A 22471-nucleotide genomic window follows, 5' to 3' on the forward strand; every position below is an offset into this window, starting at 1 on the left:
ACTCATCCGTGAACAAAACAGTTTTGAAATCAGTCTTCATGTAATGTTTGGCCCACTGGAGCCGTTTCTGCTTGTGTGAAGTGGATAGAGGAGGTCGACAGGATGGCATATGCACAGCTGCAAACCTCTGAAGGACCCTGCATCTTGTTGTTCGGGGGACGTTGGAGGCACAAGCAGCTTCAAAAACTTGTCTGCTGCTATGACAAGGCTTTTTTGCCGCTGCTGTTTCAACTTGACGTAATTGCCTGTAGGAAAGAGTCCTCAATTTGCCCTTATCAGCACGCACACGTGTGTACTGTGAATCAGCTACATACTTCTTGATTGCCAAGACACTTCATCCTGATCATCGCACAATGTTGATTGTAGTCATGCCTTGACCTAAACACTCCACAATTTGTTGCTTCTCAGCAGCCGACACATCCTTTTTCTTTCCCATTTTGGCAGAAAATGTAGGCTGCTTAATAATGTGAGAGAGCCTTCTTAAGTAGTCTTGCCTTTCATTGGACACACCTGCCAAACTAATTAGCACAGGTGTCTGCAATTGCTTACAGTGATATAAAGAGCCCTGACACACATCACCATCAATGAGTTTAACTGACAAACAAACAAATTCTTCCCTTATCACTCCTAAACACTTTTTGCATAATAATTTGGAACGCGGTGTACATGTGCTTTTCCACAAAACACCAGCGGTTCACGTAGTGAATCTTACAGTTCTAACTTGCCAACCGTGGTCTGTATGGAATTGTTCAATAAAGGGCCCAAAATTAAGATAACATAGATGGGAGAGGTCTCTATGAATAGGAATTCCTAAGTATTTGATACCCTGTGAGGGCCAGGCAAAGGGAAAGTTGGACTGGATGGAATCCTATATGGATTTAGGGAGGGAGACATCGAGGGCCTCAGACTTCGCTGCATTGATTTTAAAATTTTACCATGTAACAAAGTGATCTATTTCAGCCATAACAGCAGGGATGGATATATGTGATTGAGTGATATATACTAGGACATCATCAGCAAATAGAGAGCACTTGTACTCGGTGCCTCCCACCTCAATCCACCTAATATTGGGGTTATGGCGAATTGATGAGAGCAGGTGCTCCGTCACTAGGATGTATAAGAGAGGGGACAGAGGACATCCCTGCCTTGTCCCATTGGTGATTGTGAAAGGTGATGAAAATGTTCTGACGCACCCCCTGGGCCTTGGGACACCCGGAGCCGGACACTTTTTGGTGGATGCTGGTGGTTGTAGTCTTCGTGGCGGCGATCCGGTTCCGTGGCTCAGGGCGGTCAAACCAGTGGCGGAACTATTTATGTGGTTTTGATGTTTAAATGTCCGACTACGCCACCCGTGGATTGCGGTCAGAGTGAACCGCCGCTACAGGGCAGACCGCTAAGGCTGGTGTTGTGGGTGCAGCAGAGCGTAGCATAACTCCCCACGGGAGGAGTATAGCCTCAGGGCAGTGTATGCGGAGGATGGGGGTGATGGTGCAGGGCAGCAGCAGTAACGACACGGAGTCAGTGATGCAGTTCAGGGCCTTTACTCACAGTTCTTATTATCCAGACCACGTCTGCAGGTAACGGCTGCCCACGTCGTACTGTGCTCACCAGGTGAGGGGCTCAGACAACTCCCAGATAACTTTGGAGCGCTTCACAGGACCCCCTTTGTGTGTCCTTTGTCTGGCCTTTCTTACCAACACTTCTGTCCGGCTGCCTCGGGCCTCCTCTTGGTAAACTTGGCGCCAGTTTCCCTGACCCTATGTGGTGCCTTCCTAGCGGGTGGAGCAAGGGGCTGCGCCACATAAAATGTCAGAGCCTCCGGTTTCTAGCTGAGGGTCGTTTCCTGCCTCCACTAGTTCGGGGACCGGTCTCCCCCTTTGGCCTGACCCCTCCACGCAGGTGGATTCGGGCGTGCGGTGGCGACTCGCCCGTCCGCACCCCTGGGATCCCTTCATTCCTCGTTCCTGGAGCCTTCTCCGCTCCTCTTCCTTCCTTCTCCCTCTTGCAGGCCTGGGCCTCTGTTACTAGGCCCGCCTCCGGAGCAGATCTCATGCAGAGCCCCTGCTCCCTGCCACTTCTGCTCAGACTTCTCTGCACTGAACTAAGATGGTGCCCACCTTTTATACTCCCTTCTCAATGCACCCAGGAACTGCTTCCTCCCTGCTCCTGCACTGCAGGGTTCCCCTTCCTCAGTGTTCCCTCCCCCCACTCCAGCCAGGGACAGGGACTGTCGTGCCCATCTCAGGGGCATATTGGTCGCCCTGCCCCACGGCAATGTGGTGTAATGCATGCAGGTGTCGGGTCCTGATCCACACTCCATCCTTATCTGAGAGTGAGATATCACACCTCTGGGTGAGGTGCAATACGTCTGTAGCAACCGAGCCCTCGGTGCTACAGTTCCATTTATCTTCAGCCTAGGTGACGTATTGCGATACAGGGCCGTGATTTTGGCTATAAAAGGGTCCCCTAGACCCCTACCCCAAGCTTTTTAAGAGAATCATATATGGCGTGCCAGGAGACTCTATGGAATGCTTTCTCAGCATCCAACGAGAGTATCTACTTACAAATTTTTAACTGCATCTAGCCCAGGAAATACTTTGTGCCTAGTAGCAGTGTCTGCTAGTCAGCGGATTATCCCGGCTGTTAAGCAAGCTACACCACCTGTAGTTTGGACACTTAATTTTTTCAAAGGAAATGCTTCGGGACCACGGGATACTTAGTGAAGAGCATCAGGAGGCACCCCAAGGCATAGGGGCTGGGACTGGCACTAGGATACCTTGCGGTGGACAGCCGAGCTCGATCCTTATAAAAGCTTTTTAACTGCAGCAGCTTTAGTGGACGCTACTGGAGCTGGAATTACGCGGCTGCTGGCATGAGACTTGCCCTCCAATAGATCCTTGTAAATGGATTTAAAGTGTATTCATTCAAATTAGAGGGACAATTTAAATTAAAAAGCTTAGAGCTGCCTCCACCACAGGGGGGCTCTCTCGACCCACCAGCGGACAGGCACCAGTATTGGGAGAGGGGGGCTGGCCGTCAGGGTTCACCGCGGCTCTGGCACAAACCCGGCGACACGGAGGTGGCACGGGCAGGAGCGGACTGGCCGTCTCGGCTTCTCACTTTTTGGATTTTAGAAGGGCATGACATGCCTATATCTGTGTCTCCCCCTCCTTTTACTCCTCCACCTCTTTTCTTTTCGCATGACTATATGTACTTGTCACTTTTCCATGTGTTAGTTGTGTCTTCTGAGCAGTTTGTCAGCTTTTGGACACCTTTGAAGGTGTTTTCTATGTGTTTCTATGTGTTTTTGTTTGCCTGCCATTGGTTTTAACGGTGTTCGAAGGTGTTCGACGAACAGTTCGACGAACAGTTCGGCGAACACACGGGTGTTCGACGAACCGAACCGAACTCGAACACTACGGGGGTGGCTCAACACTAGTATACATAAATGAACTATTACAAGGATCTTTAACAAAACGTGATGACTGGTACAGGAGGAGCGAGGACCCTGCCCGCGAGGGCTCGCAATCTACAAGGGATAAGTGAGTATACAGTAGGTGAGGGTAGAGCTGGTCGTGCAGCAGTATGGTGGAGCAATGGTTACTGCAGGTTGTAGGCTTGTCGGAAGAGTCTTCAGGTTAGTTTCGAAGGTTTCCATGGTAGGCGAGAGTCTGATATGTTGGGGTAGAGAGTTCTAGAGTAGGGGGGATGCACGGGAGAAATCTTGTATGCCATTGTGGGAAGAGGAGATAAAAGGGGAGTGGAGAAGGAGGTCTTGTGAGGATCGAAGGTTGCGTGCAGGTATGTACTGGGAGACTAGGCCAGAGATATAAGGAGGAGACAGGTTGTGGATGGGTTAGGGTTTTGAATTGGATTCTCTGGGCAATGGGGAGCCAGTGAAGGGATTGACAGAGGGGAGAGGCCGGGGAATAGCGTGGGGACAGGTGGATTTGTCGGGCAGCAGAGTTTAGGATAGATTGTAGGGGTGCGAGAGTGTTGGAGGGGAGACCACAGAACAGGAGGTTGCAATAGTTGAGGCGGGAGATGATGAAGGTGTGCACTATTGTTTTTGCAGATTCGTGGTTGAGGAATGTGCAGATCCGGGCGATATTTTTGAGTTGGAGTCAGCAGGAAGTGGAAAGGGCTTGGATATGTGGCTTAAAGAAGAGATCAGAGTCCAGGGTTACCCCAAGGTAGCGAGCTTGAGGGACTGGGGAGAGTGGACAGCCATTGACGTTGATAGATAGGTCAGGTGGAGGGGATAAATGAGATGGTGGAAAGACGATGAATTCTGTTTTATCCATGTTCATTTTTATCTGTCAGAGAAGAAGGATGAGATAGCGGACAGACATTGTGGGATTTTGGTTAGTAGAGAGGAGATATTGGGTCCAGAAAGGTAGATCTGTGTGTCGTCAGCATAGAGGTGGTACTGAAAGCCATGAGACTCTATGAGTTATCCAAGGCCAAAGGTGTAGATGGAGAAGAGCAGCAGTCCTAGGACTGAACCTTGGGGAACACCGACAGATAGGGGGTGAGATGAGGAGGTGATGTGTGAGTGGGAGACACTGAATGTCCTGTCTGTTAAGTATGAGGAGATCCAAGATAGGGCCAAGTCTTTGATGCCAAGAGATGAGAGAATCTGTAGTAAGAGGGAATGGTCCACTGTGTCGAAGGCAGATGACAGGTTTAGGAGGAGGAGGACAGAGTAGTGTCGCTTGGATTTGGCGGTTAGTAGGTCGTTGGTGACTTTAGTCAGGGCAGTTTCAGTAGAATTGTGTGGTCGGAAGCCAGATTGGAGGTGGTCAAAGAGAGAGCAGGAGGAGAGGTGGGAAGACAGTTCAGAATGGACGCGTTGTTCCATTAGTTTTGAGGCATAAGGGAGAAGTGATATGGGGTGACAGCTAGTCAGAGAGGATGGGTCAAGGGAGGGCTTTTTCAGGATTGGTGTGATCGAGACATGTTTGAAGCATGAGGGGAAGACACCAGTTGTTATTGGCAGGTTGAAAAGGTGAGTAAGGGTTGGGATGAAGACTGTGGTAAGGTTGGGGTTGAGATTGGACAGGATTGAGTCAAGTTCACAGGTGGTGAGGTGTGATTTGGAGAGTAAAGAGGAAAATTGGTCTTCCGTAATGGTGGAGAAGCTGTTTTTTTTGCCTTAAATACAAAGGAAATGTGTCATCTTTAACTTTAGGCCTTTTAGCAATCATTTCATCTTCAACTTGCTTAACTGTTTACTAACCAGGGGTGTCCAAACTTTTACATGTCACTATATACATACAGTTTTTGAAGGAACACAGCAGGAAGGTTGTCCTAAATGTCTTGGAAAACTAATCACAGATCTGTGGATGTAAGCTTGGGCATATCTTTCAGTCTACTCATTGAATCCCTCACAGAATTGATAATGCTCTTTGGGGGCAATATCATAATTTCCATGAATCCTTGTTCTACTTTATACTGAAGATGATTCTTAATGACATTATATGTAGCTCTGGGGTCAATGTCCTTCTGCAGGATAAATTTGGAGCCAATCAGACGCCTTTCTGATAGTATTGAATGATGGATAAGTATCTTTCTGTATTTCTCAGCATTGAGGACACCATTAATTCGGACCAAATTTTCAACTCCATTAGCAGAAATGCATCCTCTGAAGATCTGTGGCTATTTCTCCAAGATGTTTGGAACAAACTCCCTGCTTCAAAAACTGCATGCAAGTGTGTGTTATCTATGTATGTTATGTTATCCAAGAGGGCATTTAGGCACACACAGTTACAAGGGGCCTAGGTGCCACTTAAACCTTATAACCCACTAATCTGAGCTATACTAGGTAGAAGTATAGCATTTTTGCCACTTTTCCCCAGATTTTAATTACATGACTATAACGAGCATTTGAAGCATCATTTTGAAATTATGAAAGCAAATTAGACAGTCATGCAACATTCAAATAACAAATCCAGCACTTTTTTCTATGTACAAACAGACGAAGGCTCTGGTGTAAAACACTTTGACAAGTCGCAAAATTTTTGCAACCTCAAGTCACAAAAAATATGACTTTTGGTATTTTTTTCACACTTTCTAATTCATGTCGAGCTGTGGCGCATTTTAAGCTAGATAAATTTGTGGCACAGCGCATGGAGGAGCATGCCACTTTTCAGACGCGCCTGATTTATTAGGAGGCATGGATCTCTTAATGAATCAGATGCCTCATACGTTAGCACACTCCCTCATCATGGGTTGAACAACTTGATGAATCTGGGCACTCCAAAAGTATGTCTTTTTCTTAAAAGTAGCGGTATGAGAGTAAATTTATAGTAAATACAAGACAAAATAAAAACATAAAATTGTGGGCATGTGTTATTCATCTGTCTAGACAAATACAATATAATTGTACAGATATCCAAAGTTCTGACATTTGAGACGTAATACATTGTATCATCTGTTTTCCATTCTGTGTTTTGGAGGAGAGCGAGAGAAAAGGGAGTGGGTGTCTGATTGAATTACTGGAATAAATAGAAGTCCCCGTCACTAAAAATCATTCAGCTGCTCAGCACAAACGTTGGCCAGGGACAACTGCAGGGGGCATGAAACTGCTGCAAATAGAACATGACCCAGTCTTAGTATGTCCCCTTGGTCTTCCATGTCATCCCAGATCTAAAGAAATATGCTGGCATGAAATTTAACACACTGGTGGCAATGTGGCCAATTTAAGAACCAGTAATTTGTTTCTTTACATTAGGGAGTGATTCTAATTCATATAGTGTATATATTAATATATAAAACACAATGTATTACTAAAATAAAAACATCGTGACCACAGGTTTATGACAATTAAAATAATATCTACATTCTTTGAAAAAAAAAAGAACAAAATGAATGCCTAAAATACATACAATTCTTATTCTGAATGTTGGTTCTGCCAGATCGACATTCAGAATTATGAAGAAAACGTGTCATTTTAGTGCAAATTAGTTTATGCCTTTTTGCCATCTATATATAGATTAATTGGAGGGACCAGATTTTTTAATTATTTACCCTAAATTTGCTTCTTATTAAATCAAGCTTAAAAGAGTAGAGTTGAGCGAATCGATGTGATGCACATTTTTAGGACATTTGAAGTTCCCAGTGACGTCAAGCAATTTACACGAATCTTCAAAAATAAAATTTCTGGCATCATTTTACACACTAAATAAGCCACAGAAAGCTCACATGAACTCTGGCATGGCCTTCCCAATAATGCCTTACAGCTAGCACATAGTGTAGTGCAGCTGAGGCAGAAAAATGAACAGCCATTTTGCTGGTCTACTTCCAGAGAGAGGACCTCAGAGCCCTTAGTTCAGCATATATGGTAGGGAGAGAAAGTCCTAAAACAATGAATATACAGGCCAGAAAGACTGTGTTGTAGAACTGCAACACTGAAGATGATTAGGGGTGTAGTCAGTCTGTGTCTAATATAGAGATTCAATTGATAGGGAGAGACATAGGAGAACTGAAATCTGCAGCAGCGTGTGGTTAATCAGCGATAGGCCAGGATCACAGGAGTGATGATTCTGCCATGCAAGAGAATCGGCTTGATAATGCTAATGACACTCACCTCAAACCCTGGCAGAGTTTGAACCAAGTGTCATCTTAGTGTGATCCGATTCTCTCACATGTGAGAATCGTTTCACAGGTGTGGAGAAGATGGAGAACTTAATTTCTCAAGCAACTCCATTGTCTGAGTCCATGGAAGTCAGACTTCACACGGATGACATCTGTGTGCAATCCGATGCTTCATACAGACCCATCCGATTAAACATCGCATAGCGCTGGGCCGTATTATACGCTCATGTAAACGATCTCATATGGGAAGCTGTCGTATGTCCTGCTGCATTTGAATTACACAATTTTTTTTATCGTTCTTCATGCATTAGAAAGCAGCAAGCTAACACCTCAATATTTCTTTACAGAAAAAAAAAATCAGAAATCTTTATTAATCATAGAAATTGTACTGTTGTCACAAGAGACTGTACTGAGTTTTTAAAAAAATTTAAAACAGAGATGCATTGACAAGGGAGAGGCAGGATAATTATTTATTTAAAAAAAAACAGAAGAAAATGTGCCCAAATTCAGACATTTAAATGGGACGGTCTATCTGACAAAGTGTGTGTGTCATAGACTTTTTTATGCACATTTGTTTTGTTAGTCAAATTTTACATTTATACATGCTACATTGATACAGTATTCTTTTGCAAGGTCTGTCATTTGAGACATGAAATTCCCAAGCATTTCTAGATATGTCCTTTCTGGAAAAGGAGTGTTGAATTTTGCTGAAAAAAAAGAATTAAAAAAAAACATACACATTTAACTTTTTGCATGCCTATTTTACTAGTCTATTTTGACAACCGTACGTGCAATGAAAATCACTGCGGCCTGTTGCTTTCTGGGTGTGTACCTATCGATGCAACATCTTGGTCACAGTTTTTTGTCGAAGAGTGGAGCGGGAAATAGTGTTTTAAATAAAGAACAATATTTTTTAAAAAACTACACTTTTTGCATACCTGCTTTAATAGTCTAAACTGACTGTGGTCTGCTACCACATTTTGCTGAATCTTTGCATTATTTGGTGAATGTGGATTTTTGCTCATCTCTAATGATAATTAATTACCAGATTGGTGTGTCGAGGAAGTGATGTCGTCAGATGAGGAGGGTGTTTTTGTTTTGGCTATACATAGTGGAGGCAACGTCCAGCCAAAAGATCTTGTAGTGACGGATCTGCTTTTTTTGTGGTCTGTTTGGGAGCAGGTGCTGCAGCACATGTTGTTGGTGAAAGAGGCGCCTGAAAACTCTTATTATGGTGATGGAGATGGCCAGTCCTAGGTATGGATATCTTGATTGTGGGATTCTTTTGTATAGAAAATAAGCCATGTATGTCCTGACTTGAATAGACTAGGAACTACAGCTTTTCATGACTTCATAAAGCAACATCACCTGCTCATTTAGGAAAAGCAAAATGGCCATCAATTTGAGTTAACTAATGTCTATTTTATTGTTGATTGCGCAGTTTGCCATATCACTTAGTGGAGTCTGCTGCCTTTTGAGAAATTCTAGCATGCTCTCAACCTTACTGAAAGATGCCCAATTGCTATTATTTCTCTTAGAAAGGGCTGCACGCTCTGTGCTCTCACAAGCAGGAGAACGTGGGATGCTCTCTCAACTTGTCTATGAGCTTCAAAGTGCAGAGCTCAGTAAACTACTAGAGCAGCAACTATGGACCAGTGGGTGACTGTTTACAGTGGCAGCAATACACCCTGCAACCAGGACAGGTGGCGAGGCCTACAGAGATGTCTGATTTCAAAAACAGGCATTGGTTATCCACCCTCTGCTCTCATTCTGTTTGTTCGTGCAAGGTAAAATGATGCCAAACAGTTTTACTGCTTGAGAAAATGGACAACAAAAGCCATACTGCGGAGGAGTTGCTGCTGTAAATCATGCAGCAAGTTTCATGCTGGATGACTTCCTATCAACTGCACCTCAGCATTGTCATGCACAGCAATGCCCAGAACATTCTGGCTGCATTACAATTGGACAAAGTAACTCGGGTTCCCTGCATGACTCATGTCCTGAACATAATTGAGTGAGATTTCTTTAAGAAATTTACCCACTTGTTGAATGGGGTGGCCATGGGCAAGGAAGTGTTTGGTCATGTCAACCATATTTATTTGGTGAAGCACTCTCTCTTGGCTTTGCAAAAACAAAACACTCTGCCTGATTTTTGACTCTGTACCTGCTGGAATTCAATGCTGCATATGTTGGAGCATCTCAATGAGCAAGGTAAAGAGGCAACAAATTATATCATGCAGCAGGTAAACTGGAGCTTGGGCTACTTTGAATCACAATAAAGACTCTATTAAATTTCTCTGTGGGGATAACTGTGGCATAAATTCATATTTATCTTGGAAAAAGCACTCACAATGATATAACAGAGGATGAAGGAGGAACATGATAGCATTCTTACTCAATCCCGTGTTCATGGCCACCCTCGGGCTGTTGGGGATGGGGACTACTCAGCGCCCGGGCCTTAATGCCTGGTCTTGGGGGGGATGTCGCGGTGGTCGGCTCCCGGGCCCGTACCCTGGGGTCTCTCTTAAAAAGGGAAAAAGGAAAATGAAATGTCGAAGTTCGTGACGCCACCTGTGGTGTCTGGTGAGGACCACCAGCGCTGCGGCAGTCCACTGAGGCCGGTGTTATGGCAGCTATGATGGTGTAGCTCCCCACAGGTGGAGCTAGGCCTCAGGGCAGCGGTGTTTGGTAAGGTGCACGATATGGCGGTGACCCAGCCGGGTCCAAGGAAAAATGGGAGACACACTCACGTTTGGCTTCAGTACCTTTTTACTGGTGGAGTTGCGGTACCGCCCAGAGCACTGTAGGGTGAGGGGTGCATATCAGGATCCTCCCCAATGAGCGGGTGTAGGGCCTCCTGTTTCTTGTCTCTGCGTAGTAAGTTTCTGACCTGCCTGGAGCTAGGCCTAACTTTGTCTCTGTTCTGCACCTGCTGACCTTGTGGTAGGGCCTTCTGTTGGAGATCACTCTCCCTATTCTTTAGGGTCTCTGTGATTCCTGACCCTGGTATGTATCAGCTTTTGGTGATCCTGGGACATGTAGTTCGCCAGGGGTTTCGGTTGTTTTCTACTGGTCATGTTATTTAATATCTATATTAACGACATAGTCAACGGGATAAATAGTAAAATATCAAATTTGCAGATGACACAAAGTTATGTAAAACAATTAATACAAAAGAGGACAGTGCAGACCTACAGAGGGATTTGGCTGGGTATGTGGAGCATTAAATGGCAAATGAGGTTTAACGAGGAGAAATGTAAGGTCATACATATGGGAAGGAAAAATGGAAGTCACCAGTACTCACTGAATGGGAAATCATTGGGGAATTCAGAGATGGAGAAGGACTTGGGCATCTTGATTGATAGCAAACTAAATTGGAGTGCCCAAAGTCAGGCCGCTGCTGTAAGGGCAAACAGGGTAATGGGATGTATCAGAAGAGGTATAGCTGCAAAGGATGAGAAAATTGTTCTTCCACTGTACAAAGCACTGGTCAGACCACACTTGGAATACTGTGCTCAGTTATGGGCCCCAATATATAGAAAGGATATAAATGAGCTTGAAAAGGTACAAAGGAGGGCAACAAAATTAATAAAGGGAATGGAGGGACTGCAATACCCAGAGAGGTTGGCAAAACTAGAAATATTCAGCCTGGAAAAGAGAAGGTTGAGGGGGAACATAATAAATGTGTACAAATATGTTAGGGGACAGTATAGAGACCTTGCCAGGGATTTGTTCAAAAGGAGGGATATTACGGTAACAAGAGGGCATTCACTAAGACTGGAAGAGAAAAGGTTTCAGCACCAGCATAGGAAGGGGTTCTTTACGGTAAGAGCAGTGAGAATATGGAATTCACTGAGTGAGGAGACAGTAATGTCGGATTCACTACACCAGTTCAAGCGGGGACTGGATGCATTTCTAGATACCAGGCAGATTTCAGCGTATACTTAAAAATAAAATAAAATAGTAGGTTGATACAGGGATTTATTCTGACTGCTGGTTTCAGAGTCGGGAGGGAATTTTTCCTCAGGTGAAGATTGGCCAAATCATTTGGGGTTTTTGCCCTCCTCTGGATCAACTTTAGCAATTACAGAACTAACAGGTCGAACTTGATGGACGCAAGTCTTTATTCGGCTTTACAAACTATGTTACTATGTTACTATGTTAAGATCCACGTAGACTCGGACCCGGTGTCCGGTAAATTCTTCGGGGTGAGCTGGTTAAGCTCCTCTGCCCCCTATGTACTCACTCTCCACTCGCCTTCGGCCCCGTTCGGGGCCCTCAATAGGCTACACACACTGCAGCCGGGACACTGCTCTTCTTCGCCGCTCTCACAGCGTCTGCACACTCCTAGCTCTCTATCCTGAGCTCTGTGAGTTCTAGTCTGGATTCACTCTACAGACTGTACTGAACTCTTTCTGCAGGAACTGCTGAATCGCTCTCTGGGCTGCCTGGCTCCACCTTCCCTTTACATATCCCTAACGGGCTCCCTCTGGTGGTCTGAGGTGGAAGGTGGAGCTGTGTATATGCTCTGGGGGCCTCTTGTGGAGAAAACCTGAAATGCGGCCCCCTTGGGTCTGTGACTCCATGCACAGCAGGGCGTCATATATTGCTTCCCTAGTTTTCATCTCAATTCAATCTCTTTGGTATTGTTTCTAGATCACAGGTATAATCTGCTCTCCTCCCTGTTGTTGTTATGTCAACACTTCATAGGTAACTGCAATGATCAATATACTGTCCTAGGTATCACCTCTCACCCCTCAAAGGTATCATGTCTCCTCTTTTTCTTTTACATATAACCTCTCACCCAATTGCTCTTTCAGGTATCATGTTTATATGTTAAACCCTTGTCATGGCTCGGTTTGGGGAATCGATCTGGTGACCTGTGGCTTTATGGTAATTTCTTCTGCCTGTTTAGCTATGGCTTTTTTCCTTCCCTGTCCAAATGCTGATTCTTCCTTTGTCCTTACTCTCCCTTCTTGGTTTACCTTTTTCCAGATGTTTTCCATTTTCCCATTTTGGTTTACCCCATCACGTTCTGGGTGGGGTTTTCTTTAGTATCCCTTCTCTGCACTTCCTTGCTAGCTATATTTCCTGGTAGATGTATATTTAGGAGCTCCAGCTCTTTGTCTTAGAGGTTAACCTTGTTGGTTAAACTCTAGTTGTGTTCTTGCTGCAAGTTGGTTTGCTTTCTCTCCTAGCATCTTTTCCTTTTACCAATGTTAGGATCTTGAGGTATTTCTAGATCCTTTTATTTTTGGTACTCCTTAACCTTATTTGAATGTATATTAGTTTCTCACCTTGGGTTCTCTTATTTCTCATCACACTTTCCTTTCCCCTTGTTGGTAATGTGTCAAGGCTTCCCCTTTGCTTCCTCAGCAGGTACGAGAAACCCCTTGATGACCTTTTAGGGAGCTAGGTCCATGGTGGTGTTTTTTAGTTATGTGTCTAGGTCCTTTCTAGTCTGTTCAGGGACCAGGTGGGTGTAGGTGTAGAGTTTCACCGATGTGAGTAAACACGTTCATAACAACCCTGTTTTGTTTTGGGGTTTTTTTTGAGCTAGAAGCAAACATTTAAGAAGGGTGGCCTAAGACTACATGCACATAGGACATATTTCCATAGGGCAAAACCATTTTGCATTTTGCCACAAAGCCACAGGTAATTTATTTGCGGATTTGCCACAGATTTTTACTCTTTGCATAGAAAAGGTGAAATCAATGCTGAATTCTGAATTTCCACAATATGTAGTTGAGAATTTAACAAATCTGATTTACTTAACTACTATTGTATACTGCTTTGGATTTCCAACACACAAAATCTGCAGCAGATATGCTACATATGAATGCACTCTTAGGTTTGCTTCATACACAGGGCTTTTTAAAAAAAAAAAAAATCATGCCATGGTGTTCATTGTGATTCTCATGGAGGTTTTAATAGCATTTCCTGGGGTCTAAAACACAGCTGTTACTCCTGTACAATATAGTGATATTGTTGATATCACTGTTACTATATTATTAGTATAAGGCCATGGCCGCACTATCAGTACTTAGTCAATATTCCGTCAGTATTTTTTCTCAGTGGAGTGGGAGGGGTGGGAGCCAATACCAGGTGAGGAACAATCTGATAAAAGGTATAATAGAAACAAGTGCAGCAATTCTGCATTTATCACCCACTCCTGAGAGAAAATACTGACCGACTACTGACATATATTGATAGTGGGCCCATGGCCTAAATCTATTAATCTTTATTGAAGAATAAGACAGACTGCACACAATGCGCTTTTGTTTGTGGTTATTTGGAAGCATTTTTAGCATTTCTTTTCAAAATGCAGCATGCGCTGGGTATACAGTTTTATTTTTTGTTTATAATTCTGAAAAAAATTGAAATAAAAACACAATGGTAATGAGTAAATACACTTCTAGAAAAATAACATTTAAACATTTCATTTAGCATTTAAATTAGCAGAAAATCAGTGTTAAGGAGGTCTAGATCTGTAAACTTGTTCAGTTATAATTTCTATGTTTCAATTGGATTCTATCAATACCACCTAATACATTTCTAGGGAACATATAACCTTGCACTGAAAATGGAAGAGCAGATGGAAAATCCTATGATATTCACAAAAATGATTAAGAGAGAGGTTAGCAATTAATGCAAAAGTACAACTACCTGAAAGCCCTGACCACACACTTAGATATATTCACTCATTGTAGTCAAATTTAGCATTTTGCAGTGAACAATGCAGAATGTGATGGTTTAGCAAAAAAGGGCAAATCTTTCCATGACTTTACAGACATTAGTGTAAAAAAACACAATCTGATCATAAATGTGTGAGTGCATTCTTAAAAAGTGCTGTGGATTTGAGCCAAAGGATTTATGTTTATTGTAACTCAGAGACACATTTACAAAGTGTAACAAAATGGTAAAATCCATGAAAAAAGGTCCATGATAATCAAAGGATTACGGATTTATAAAATGTTTAATATTATCAGCTAATCTTATTCATTAATATTTTTTTCAGTTCTTCAATTACGAATGCAGCATCGTCGCTCACAAGAACAAATGTCTGAACGGAACCTGATACCATGTAGGTTGCTGGTAACCTTGTTAGTTATAATTAAAATTAAATAATTAATTTAGTAGAATTTTTATATGTGCCAATGATGACCATATTCAGTATATATCATAAATGCTCTAATGAAATCAACTAACAGTATATTAGACTTAGTTTGGGTGATTAAACCCACTGTCAGGACAGAAATTCCTGCCATAGTGATGGAGTGGAAATAGGATTGTATTACACTCCTGTAAAACTGGCTTTGAAGAGACCATGTCACCAGGTTTATACTACCTTATCAGAGAACACCATAATGTAGGACAGAGAATCTGATTCCCATGGGGTATCACTTACTCGGCTGTTTGCTTTAATTTTGATAAAACAGTGTTTAATTAGCAGGAGATTTTCACTGAAAGGACTAGTAAACCTACAGCTATGTAGTCATCCATATTCAAATGCTCTGTCTATCCTCATATTGGAAACGTGTTGACAAATTCTCTTTAAAGGGAACCTGTCATGTAAAATAATACTAGTAACCTGTAGATATGGGGTTAATCTGCAGGATAATAGCGTTCTGACACTGTGTGGAACCAGTACTGATCTCCCCACTGCTGGAGGAAATTACATTTATTCTTTCCGGCAGGCTTGCTCTTTCAGTCACAGAGGTGGTGCCGGCATGGCTTCAGTTACTGCTCAGTGTATTGAGAACTGTGACTGTAACCGCGCCCCGGCTTTGACTGACAGTAGGCTCAGCATTAGAGCTCAGCTGCCATGATTCTGTTGTCAGCTTACTCGGGACCAGGGGATCTTTCCCTGTCCTTAACGCTAGGGACTACTGTTGAGCAAATTTGTTTGGCATTTCAAATTCGGGTTCGTGTTCAGGGTTCTGGCTTTTTCGTGCCAAAAAATCGGCTCCACCCACGAACATCCCTGATTTGCCACGCTGTCATGCAGATAGCATCTGCGTGACAGCGTGGCAAATCAGGAATGTTCGTGGGCGGAGCCGATATTTTGGAGCGAACAAGCCGTAAACCCGAACACGAACCCAAATTTGAAATGCCAAACAAATTCGCTCAACACCACTAGGGACCACCTAGCTATCCCTGTTCCCCAGATTACTTCTGATTGTGAAGATGCTGGAGACATGTACCTTGCTGGACTCCTGAAGCAGCCCAATATATATCCACCTCCCCCACCCAGGAAATTGGGGAGGAATAGTGTATATACCCAAACTAGACAAACAAGTAAGGACATACAGGGATAACTGAAAATATCTATCATGCAAATATGCAATCACAGACAACAAAAAGGAACACCGGGGAGAAAAGGAAGGGAAACTAAATAGGAGAGGATGAGGAATTGTACACAGCCAAAACACCAAGCAACAGTCACAAATAAACACTCCAAACACCTCTACCAACTACCGACTCCTCCACTCCTCACAAGGCAGTTCAAGATTTATTACTGGCACTCTAGATTACTTGCCAGAGGTGATTATATATTGGAGAGGAGAGTGGCCAATACTGAACAGCTGAGATCAGCCAAGCTGGGAAGCTTCAGAGACTTTAAGCTCAACAGATTAGCCCTTGCACTGCTAACATAAACCTGCACTGTTCAATATGAAGTATAAATGCTCTCATCATTGCAGGAGTATGTGAAATCAGATGCTGCAATCTTCTGGCCCCTCTCTGTCATGGTAAACCCATAACATCAGCATTAGAGCCAGCTCTCAATCAGTGCTGGGGGCTTGGTTACAGTCACCGCTCTCCATGCACAGGGCGGTGATTGAAACTGGCAGTGGAGCTCTCAGTGTGGGCGCCACATGGTGTCAGAACATTATTAACCTACAGATTAAACCCATACTTGCAGGTTAATAGCGTTATTTTACATTACAGGTTACCTTTAAGGCTTTATGGCAATCTGGCATATTTGTATGGCAGAGATGGCAAAACATTAAGTGATTTTCACATATAGTAACCTGATGACAACTACATTATTACAGTGTATAAGCACCAAAGAAGATGTTTTTTTGTTTAGCTTTGACTGTCACATAGATTTTTATGCTGAACATATGAGGACAACATTTAACCCCTTCACCCCCGAAGGTGGTTTGCACTTTAATTATCAGGCCAATTGTTACAATTCTGACCAATTTCAATTTATGAGGTAATAACTCTGGAACGCTTCAACGGATCGCACTGATTCTGAAAATGTTTTTTCTTGACATATTGTACTTCATGATAGTGGTAAAATTTCTTTGATATGACTTGCGTTTATTTGTGAAAAAATCAGAAATTTGGCTAAAATGTATAAAATTTTGCAATTTTCAAAATTTTAATTTTTATGCCCTTAAGTCAGAGAAATATATCACACAAAATAGTTAAGAAATAACATTTCCCACATGTCTACTTTACATTAGCACAATATTGGAACCGAAATTTTTTTTGTTAGGAAGTTCTAAGGGTTAAAAGTTGATCAGCGATCTCATTTTTACAACAAAATTTACAAAAACATTTTTTTAGGGACCACATCGCATTTTAAGTGACTTTGAGGGGCCTTTATGATAGAAAATACCCAAAAGTGACACCTTTCTAAAAACTGCACCCCTCAAGGTGCTCAAGCACATTTAAGTAGTTATTTTAACCCTTCAAGTGCTTCACAGGAATGTTTGGAATGTGGAAGAAAAAAATGACCAATTGTTTTTCACAAAAATGTTAATGTAGACCCAATTTGTTTTATTTTAGCAACGTTAACAGGAAAAATGGACCCCAGAATTTGTTGTGCAATTTTTCATAAACATGCAGATACCCCATGTGTGGGGAAAAATAACCGTTTGGGCACATGGCAGGGTTCGGAAAGGGAAGGCGCCCCACTTGACTTTTTGAATGTAAAATTTGTTTGAACAATTAGCGGACGCCATGTCGAGTTTGGGGAGCCCCTGATGTGCCTAAACAGTGGAAACCCCCCAAAAGAAACACCATTTTGGAAGATAGACCCTTAGGGAACTTATCTAGATGTGTGGTGAATACCTTGAACCCCCAGGTGCTTTACAGAAGTTTATAACATTGAGCCATAAAAATTAAATTTTCACATTTTTCCCACAAAAATGTTTTTCAGCACCCAATTTTGCATTTTCAAAAGTAAAACAGCAGAAATTTCACCACACAGTTTGCTGTGCAATTTCTCCTGAGTAAGCCGATACCCCATATGTGGGAGAAAACCACAGTTTGGGCGCACGGCAGGGTTTGGAAGGAAAGGAGCACCATTTGACTTTTTGAAAGTAAAATTTGCTCGAATAATTAGCGGATGCCATGTCGTGTTTGAAGACCCCCTGATGTGCCTAAACAGTGGAAACCGCTCACAACTGACCATATTTTGGAAACTAGCCCCCTCGGGATACTCAGGTGAGCACCCTGTACCCCAAGATGCTTCACAGAAGTTTACAACATAGAGCCGTGAAAATAAGAAATCATACTTTTTCCACAAAAATGATCTTTTAGCCCCAATTTTTTTTATTTCACAAGGGTAAGAGGAGAAAATGAACCCCAAAAACTATTGTGCAATTTCTGAGTAGTCTGATACCCCATACATGGGTAAAATGAACTGTTTGGGCACTCGGCAGGGTTCAGAAGGGAATGAGCACTGTGTGAATTTTTTACCGCAAAATTGGCTGGAATCGAGACACCATGTCGCATTTGGAGAGCCCCTCATGAACTTAAACAGTGGAAACCCCCCATAAGTGATTTTGGAAACTATACACCTCAAAGATTTTATCAAGGGGTATAGTGAACATTTTGAACCCAGAGGTATCACACAGAATTTGATAACATTAGGTCATCACATTGAATAAGTTGTCATTAGTCTTGAGCGTAAGTGCTCGCTACTGGAGTTTGCATCGGGTAGTCGAGTATGCACCATGTATCGCGGATGCTCGAGTCCCCTCCCGGCATGTTTCACGGTTATTAGACACCCCAAAAACAACATACAGGGATCGCTCGTGCATGGGAGGCAATCCCTGCAAGGTTTTTTTGGCTGTACAAAACAAATGGGGCGGAGACTCGAGAATGTCACTTGAGTACCCACGATACTCGGTGCCTACCAGGGCACCCGATGCAAACTCAAGAAGCGAGCACTTGCACGCAACACTAGTCGCCATATCGTCATATTTTTTCTTTACTTTTGAAAAAGTCCCAACCCCAACACAAGCCTAACCCTAGCACAACCCTAACCCTACCACAACCCTAACCCTAGCACAACACTAACCCTAACCCTAGCACAACCTTAACCCTAGCACAACCCTAACCCTAGCACAACCGTAACCCTAGTACAACCCTAACCGTAACCCTAGCACAACTGTAACCCTAGCACAAGCCTTTCCCTAGCACAAGCCTAACCCTAGAACAACAATAACCCTAACACAACCTTAGCTCTTACCCTAGCACTACCCTAACCATAGAGTTTATTTTTTACACCTTTCCTCGTGTGGTATAATTGATTACATGACTTTATTCTTCGGGTCGGTGCGATTACAGCGATACCAGATTCATATCGGGTTTTTATGATTGACAGCTGTCACACAGTGAAAAAAACTTTTTTTTCCCCAAGACTAGTTTTTGCATCGTCATATTTTGAGAGCTATAATTTTTCCATATTTTGTCCGACAGAGACATGTGACGGCTTTTTTTTTGTGGGACAAGTTGACGTTTTTATTGGTACAATTTTCGAGCACGTAACATTTTTTACCACTTTCTATTTCGATTTTTGGCAGGCAGAATAAACAAAAACCAACAATTCAGGAATTGTAATTTTTTTATGCCGTTCCGTGTGTGGTGAAATTGATAAGGCAGCTTTATTCTTAGGGTCAGTACGTTTAGGCTGTGTGCCCACTATGCATTTTTCAAACTTTTTTGCCGCGGAATTTTCGCAGTGAAAATGCTTAAAAAACGCTTGGTAATATATGCCCCATGGTCCCAATGATAATCCGCATTTTCGCTGCGGATTATCATTGCGGAAAAATACGCAGCATGTCCATTAATTTTGCGGACACGCAGTGTATTCATCGCCATTGACTTGCATTGGACCACGTGACATCCGCATCACTGCATCTGTACATGCGGATATCACACGGTTCAATGTGCGGATGGTACCCGGGTCTGGAGGAGAGGAGACTCTCATCCAGACCTGGGTACCATAGAACCTGTTTAAAAAAGAATTAAAAATAAAAAATAAAGATTATACTTACCTTCCGATGACCTCCCGATGTTTTCTCCCCTCCATCTGGTCTGCTGTATGGGTCGCGGTGTTGTGAAGGACCTGCCATGACGTCATTGACTCAATTACATCACCGCAGGTCCTTCCCACCACCGGCATCTGCTCAAGACACCGGACGCAGCGGGGAAAACACCGGGAGGACGTCGGAAGGTGAGTATAATCTTTTTTTATTATTTTTTACCATTCTTATTCTTTTTTTTTTTTAACTAACTTGGTCACACTACTATAAATCCATGCCGGTTGCATGGATTTATACAGAGTGAACAAGTTGTCAAGCACTTTTCCAAGTGATGCTAAAATCGCTTGGAAAAGCGCTTGATAAACTGCATGCAGAAATGCATGCAAAAACGCTTGACAAACGCTTCTACCTGGCGGGAAAAACGCATGTAAAAACCGCATGCATTTTTCCTGCCAGGGAGAAACGGAAAAAATATGCAGCATTTCTGCATCGTTGTCACATAGCCTCACAGCGATACCACATTTATATTGTTTTTTTATGTTTTGGTGCTTTTACACAACAAAAACTATTTTATAGAAAAAAGATTTTTTTGTATCACTTTATTCTGAGAGCTATAACTTTTTTATTTTTCAGCTGCATGGCTGCTTGTTTTTTGCGGGACAAGATGAAGTTTTCAGCGGTACTATTTTTATTTACATTCGTCTTTTTGATTGCGTTTTATTCCATATTTGCTTGGCGGTATGATGATAAAGCATAATTTTTGGCTTAATTTTTAATTTATTTTTTTACCATGTTCACTAAAGGGGTCAACTAGTGTGACAGTTTTATAGCTCAGGCCGTTCCGGACGTGGAGATTCCAATTATGTGTACTTTTACTGTTTTTTTTTATAATAATATTTATTTATGGGTACAGTATATTTTTATTTTTAGGGGATTATTTTTTCTATTTTTACAATTTTTTTTCTTTTTTTTCTTGTGTCTGGCACTTTTTTTAATTTTATACTTTGTCCCACTATGGGAGTTTCACTTTTTGAAGGCTGATCGCTTTTATAGCATAGGGATGGAGCAGGTTCTCAGCCTGCATGCAGAAGTTACTTTGATCGTGCACTGCGCATGATCAAAGTAAGTTTCTGATGCCTGGTGACCCGGATGTCGTCATGACATAGGGTCACCATGGGGCGCCGATGAGCTGAACTAGTGACGCACTTCCGACACGGCCATGTTAAATACCGCTGAAGGAGTTTGACAGTGGCTTTCAAATTGTTAAGAGCCAGGGGTGGATCGCGATTCCACCCTCGGCTGTTATAGGGCACATGTCAGCTGATGAAATCTGCTGTTATGTACCGGAGAAGACGCGGGCTCATTGCCGGAGCCCGCATCAAACAGGGGGAGGTGACCTATGATGTAGCTATCCTTCATAGGTCTTAAAGGGGTTAAGGTGCATTTACAGGTGACAAATAGCTTGAATTGAAAGATCAAAGGAAAACTTGTTTCTCTATTATAGGCATGTCTAACAGGCTGCAAATCACCCAACAAACAAAACTTTTGTTCATGAGGTGAAATGATTTTTAAGTTTGCTCAAAAATCATCATTCTTGGCAGCACATTGTCCTGTGTTAAAGATAGAGACTTCTCAATCACCTGGAGTAGGGCAGGGAAAAGCCGACCAGGGACAGCATCGGATAAGTCAGGTTCGTACTCATGGTCCCCGGCTGGATTTTTAAGCTAAATTTTCTCTGAGAGGTCTCAAAGTTTTAGGGTAGAACTTATCCTGCGCAATCACAGGTTCTGCTTTATACTGCCTATAGTTTGGACAGTATGAATCTAATGACAAGTTCCCATTAATTATGATTCTATGTGCATAGCAATGCAGTCGGCCTGTCTAAACAGGCTATTAAATGTCCGCCGATCGGCCCGCATGTAGCTGTTTGACGGTCATTTAACTTCTGAAATAGGTTACTGTAAATGCTTATTGCTTTTATTAAATACATTATCATTCATTTTTGTGCAACTAAAGTTTTGTAATATATTGTGAAATGAAACAATTAACACATTTTATTATTTTCCTAGCTGTCAGTAAAACATATACAAATTTGGCAGAACAAAATGGAACTTTGGGACAAAATAAAGTAAGTGTCATTTTTATGTCAGTTTGTAGTCTGTCCTATGAATTTTAGACACTTGTTTTCTTAAAATGAAAAGATTGTTGTTTCTGGAATATGATCAGATGGGTGGATGAAGGTTCAGACATCGTGGATGTGTGACATGAGGGATTAGCAGAGAATTTCCCCATTTGCAGTAAAACTGCAACAATCATTCTGCAATAGGCATCTACAATAAGCATGATATGAATCTGAAAATCCATGGCATATCTGAAAATGTAGACACCAGAAAAATGTGCTATGAATGGATAGGGTTCTAAAAACTACAATAAATCTTTTGCTTATTGTGGTGGCTTCAGATATACTGATTGTTTGTCAATGTTTGATGAGATACAGAGTAGGGGACGCAAAAGAAAGCGGATGTATATGTCATGTTTAGTTACTTTTGGATATACTACTCTCTTTGAGATGCATGTGTGAACGTAGCCTA

General features: G+C 42.5%; 1 protein-coding gene across 3 annotated transcripts in view; it reads left to right on the plus strand.

The window, feature by feature from the left end:
* LOC141172249 (myocardin-like) overlaps window positions 1-22471 on the plus strand; it is a 95342-nt gene that overhangs the window by 40269 nt on the left and 32602 nt on the right. For all 3 annotated transcript variants that reach the window (XM_073656243.1, XM_073656242.1, XM_073656244.1), the window contains exons 2-3: window positions 14615-14680; window positions 21950-22008. In XM_073656243.1, the coding sequence (XP_073512344.1) occupies window positions 14615-14680; window positions 21950-22008 (125 nt within the window). The remainder of the gene's footprint in view (window positions 1-14614; window positions 14681-21949; window positions 22009-22471) is intronic.

This window comes from Phyllobates terribilis, unplaced genomic scaffold (assembly GCF_046119375.1).
Source record: "Phyllobates terribilis strain yellow unplaced genomic scaffold, ASM4611937v1 Scaffold_12__6_contigs__length_324123572, whole genome shotgun sequence".
In the NCBI taxonomy this organism is placed as follows: Eukaryota; Metazoa; Chordata; class Amphibia; order Anura; family Dendrobatidae; genus Phyllobates; species Phyllobates terribilis.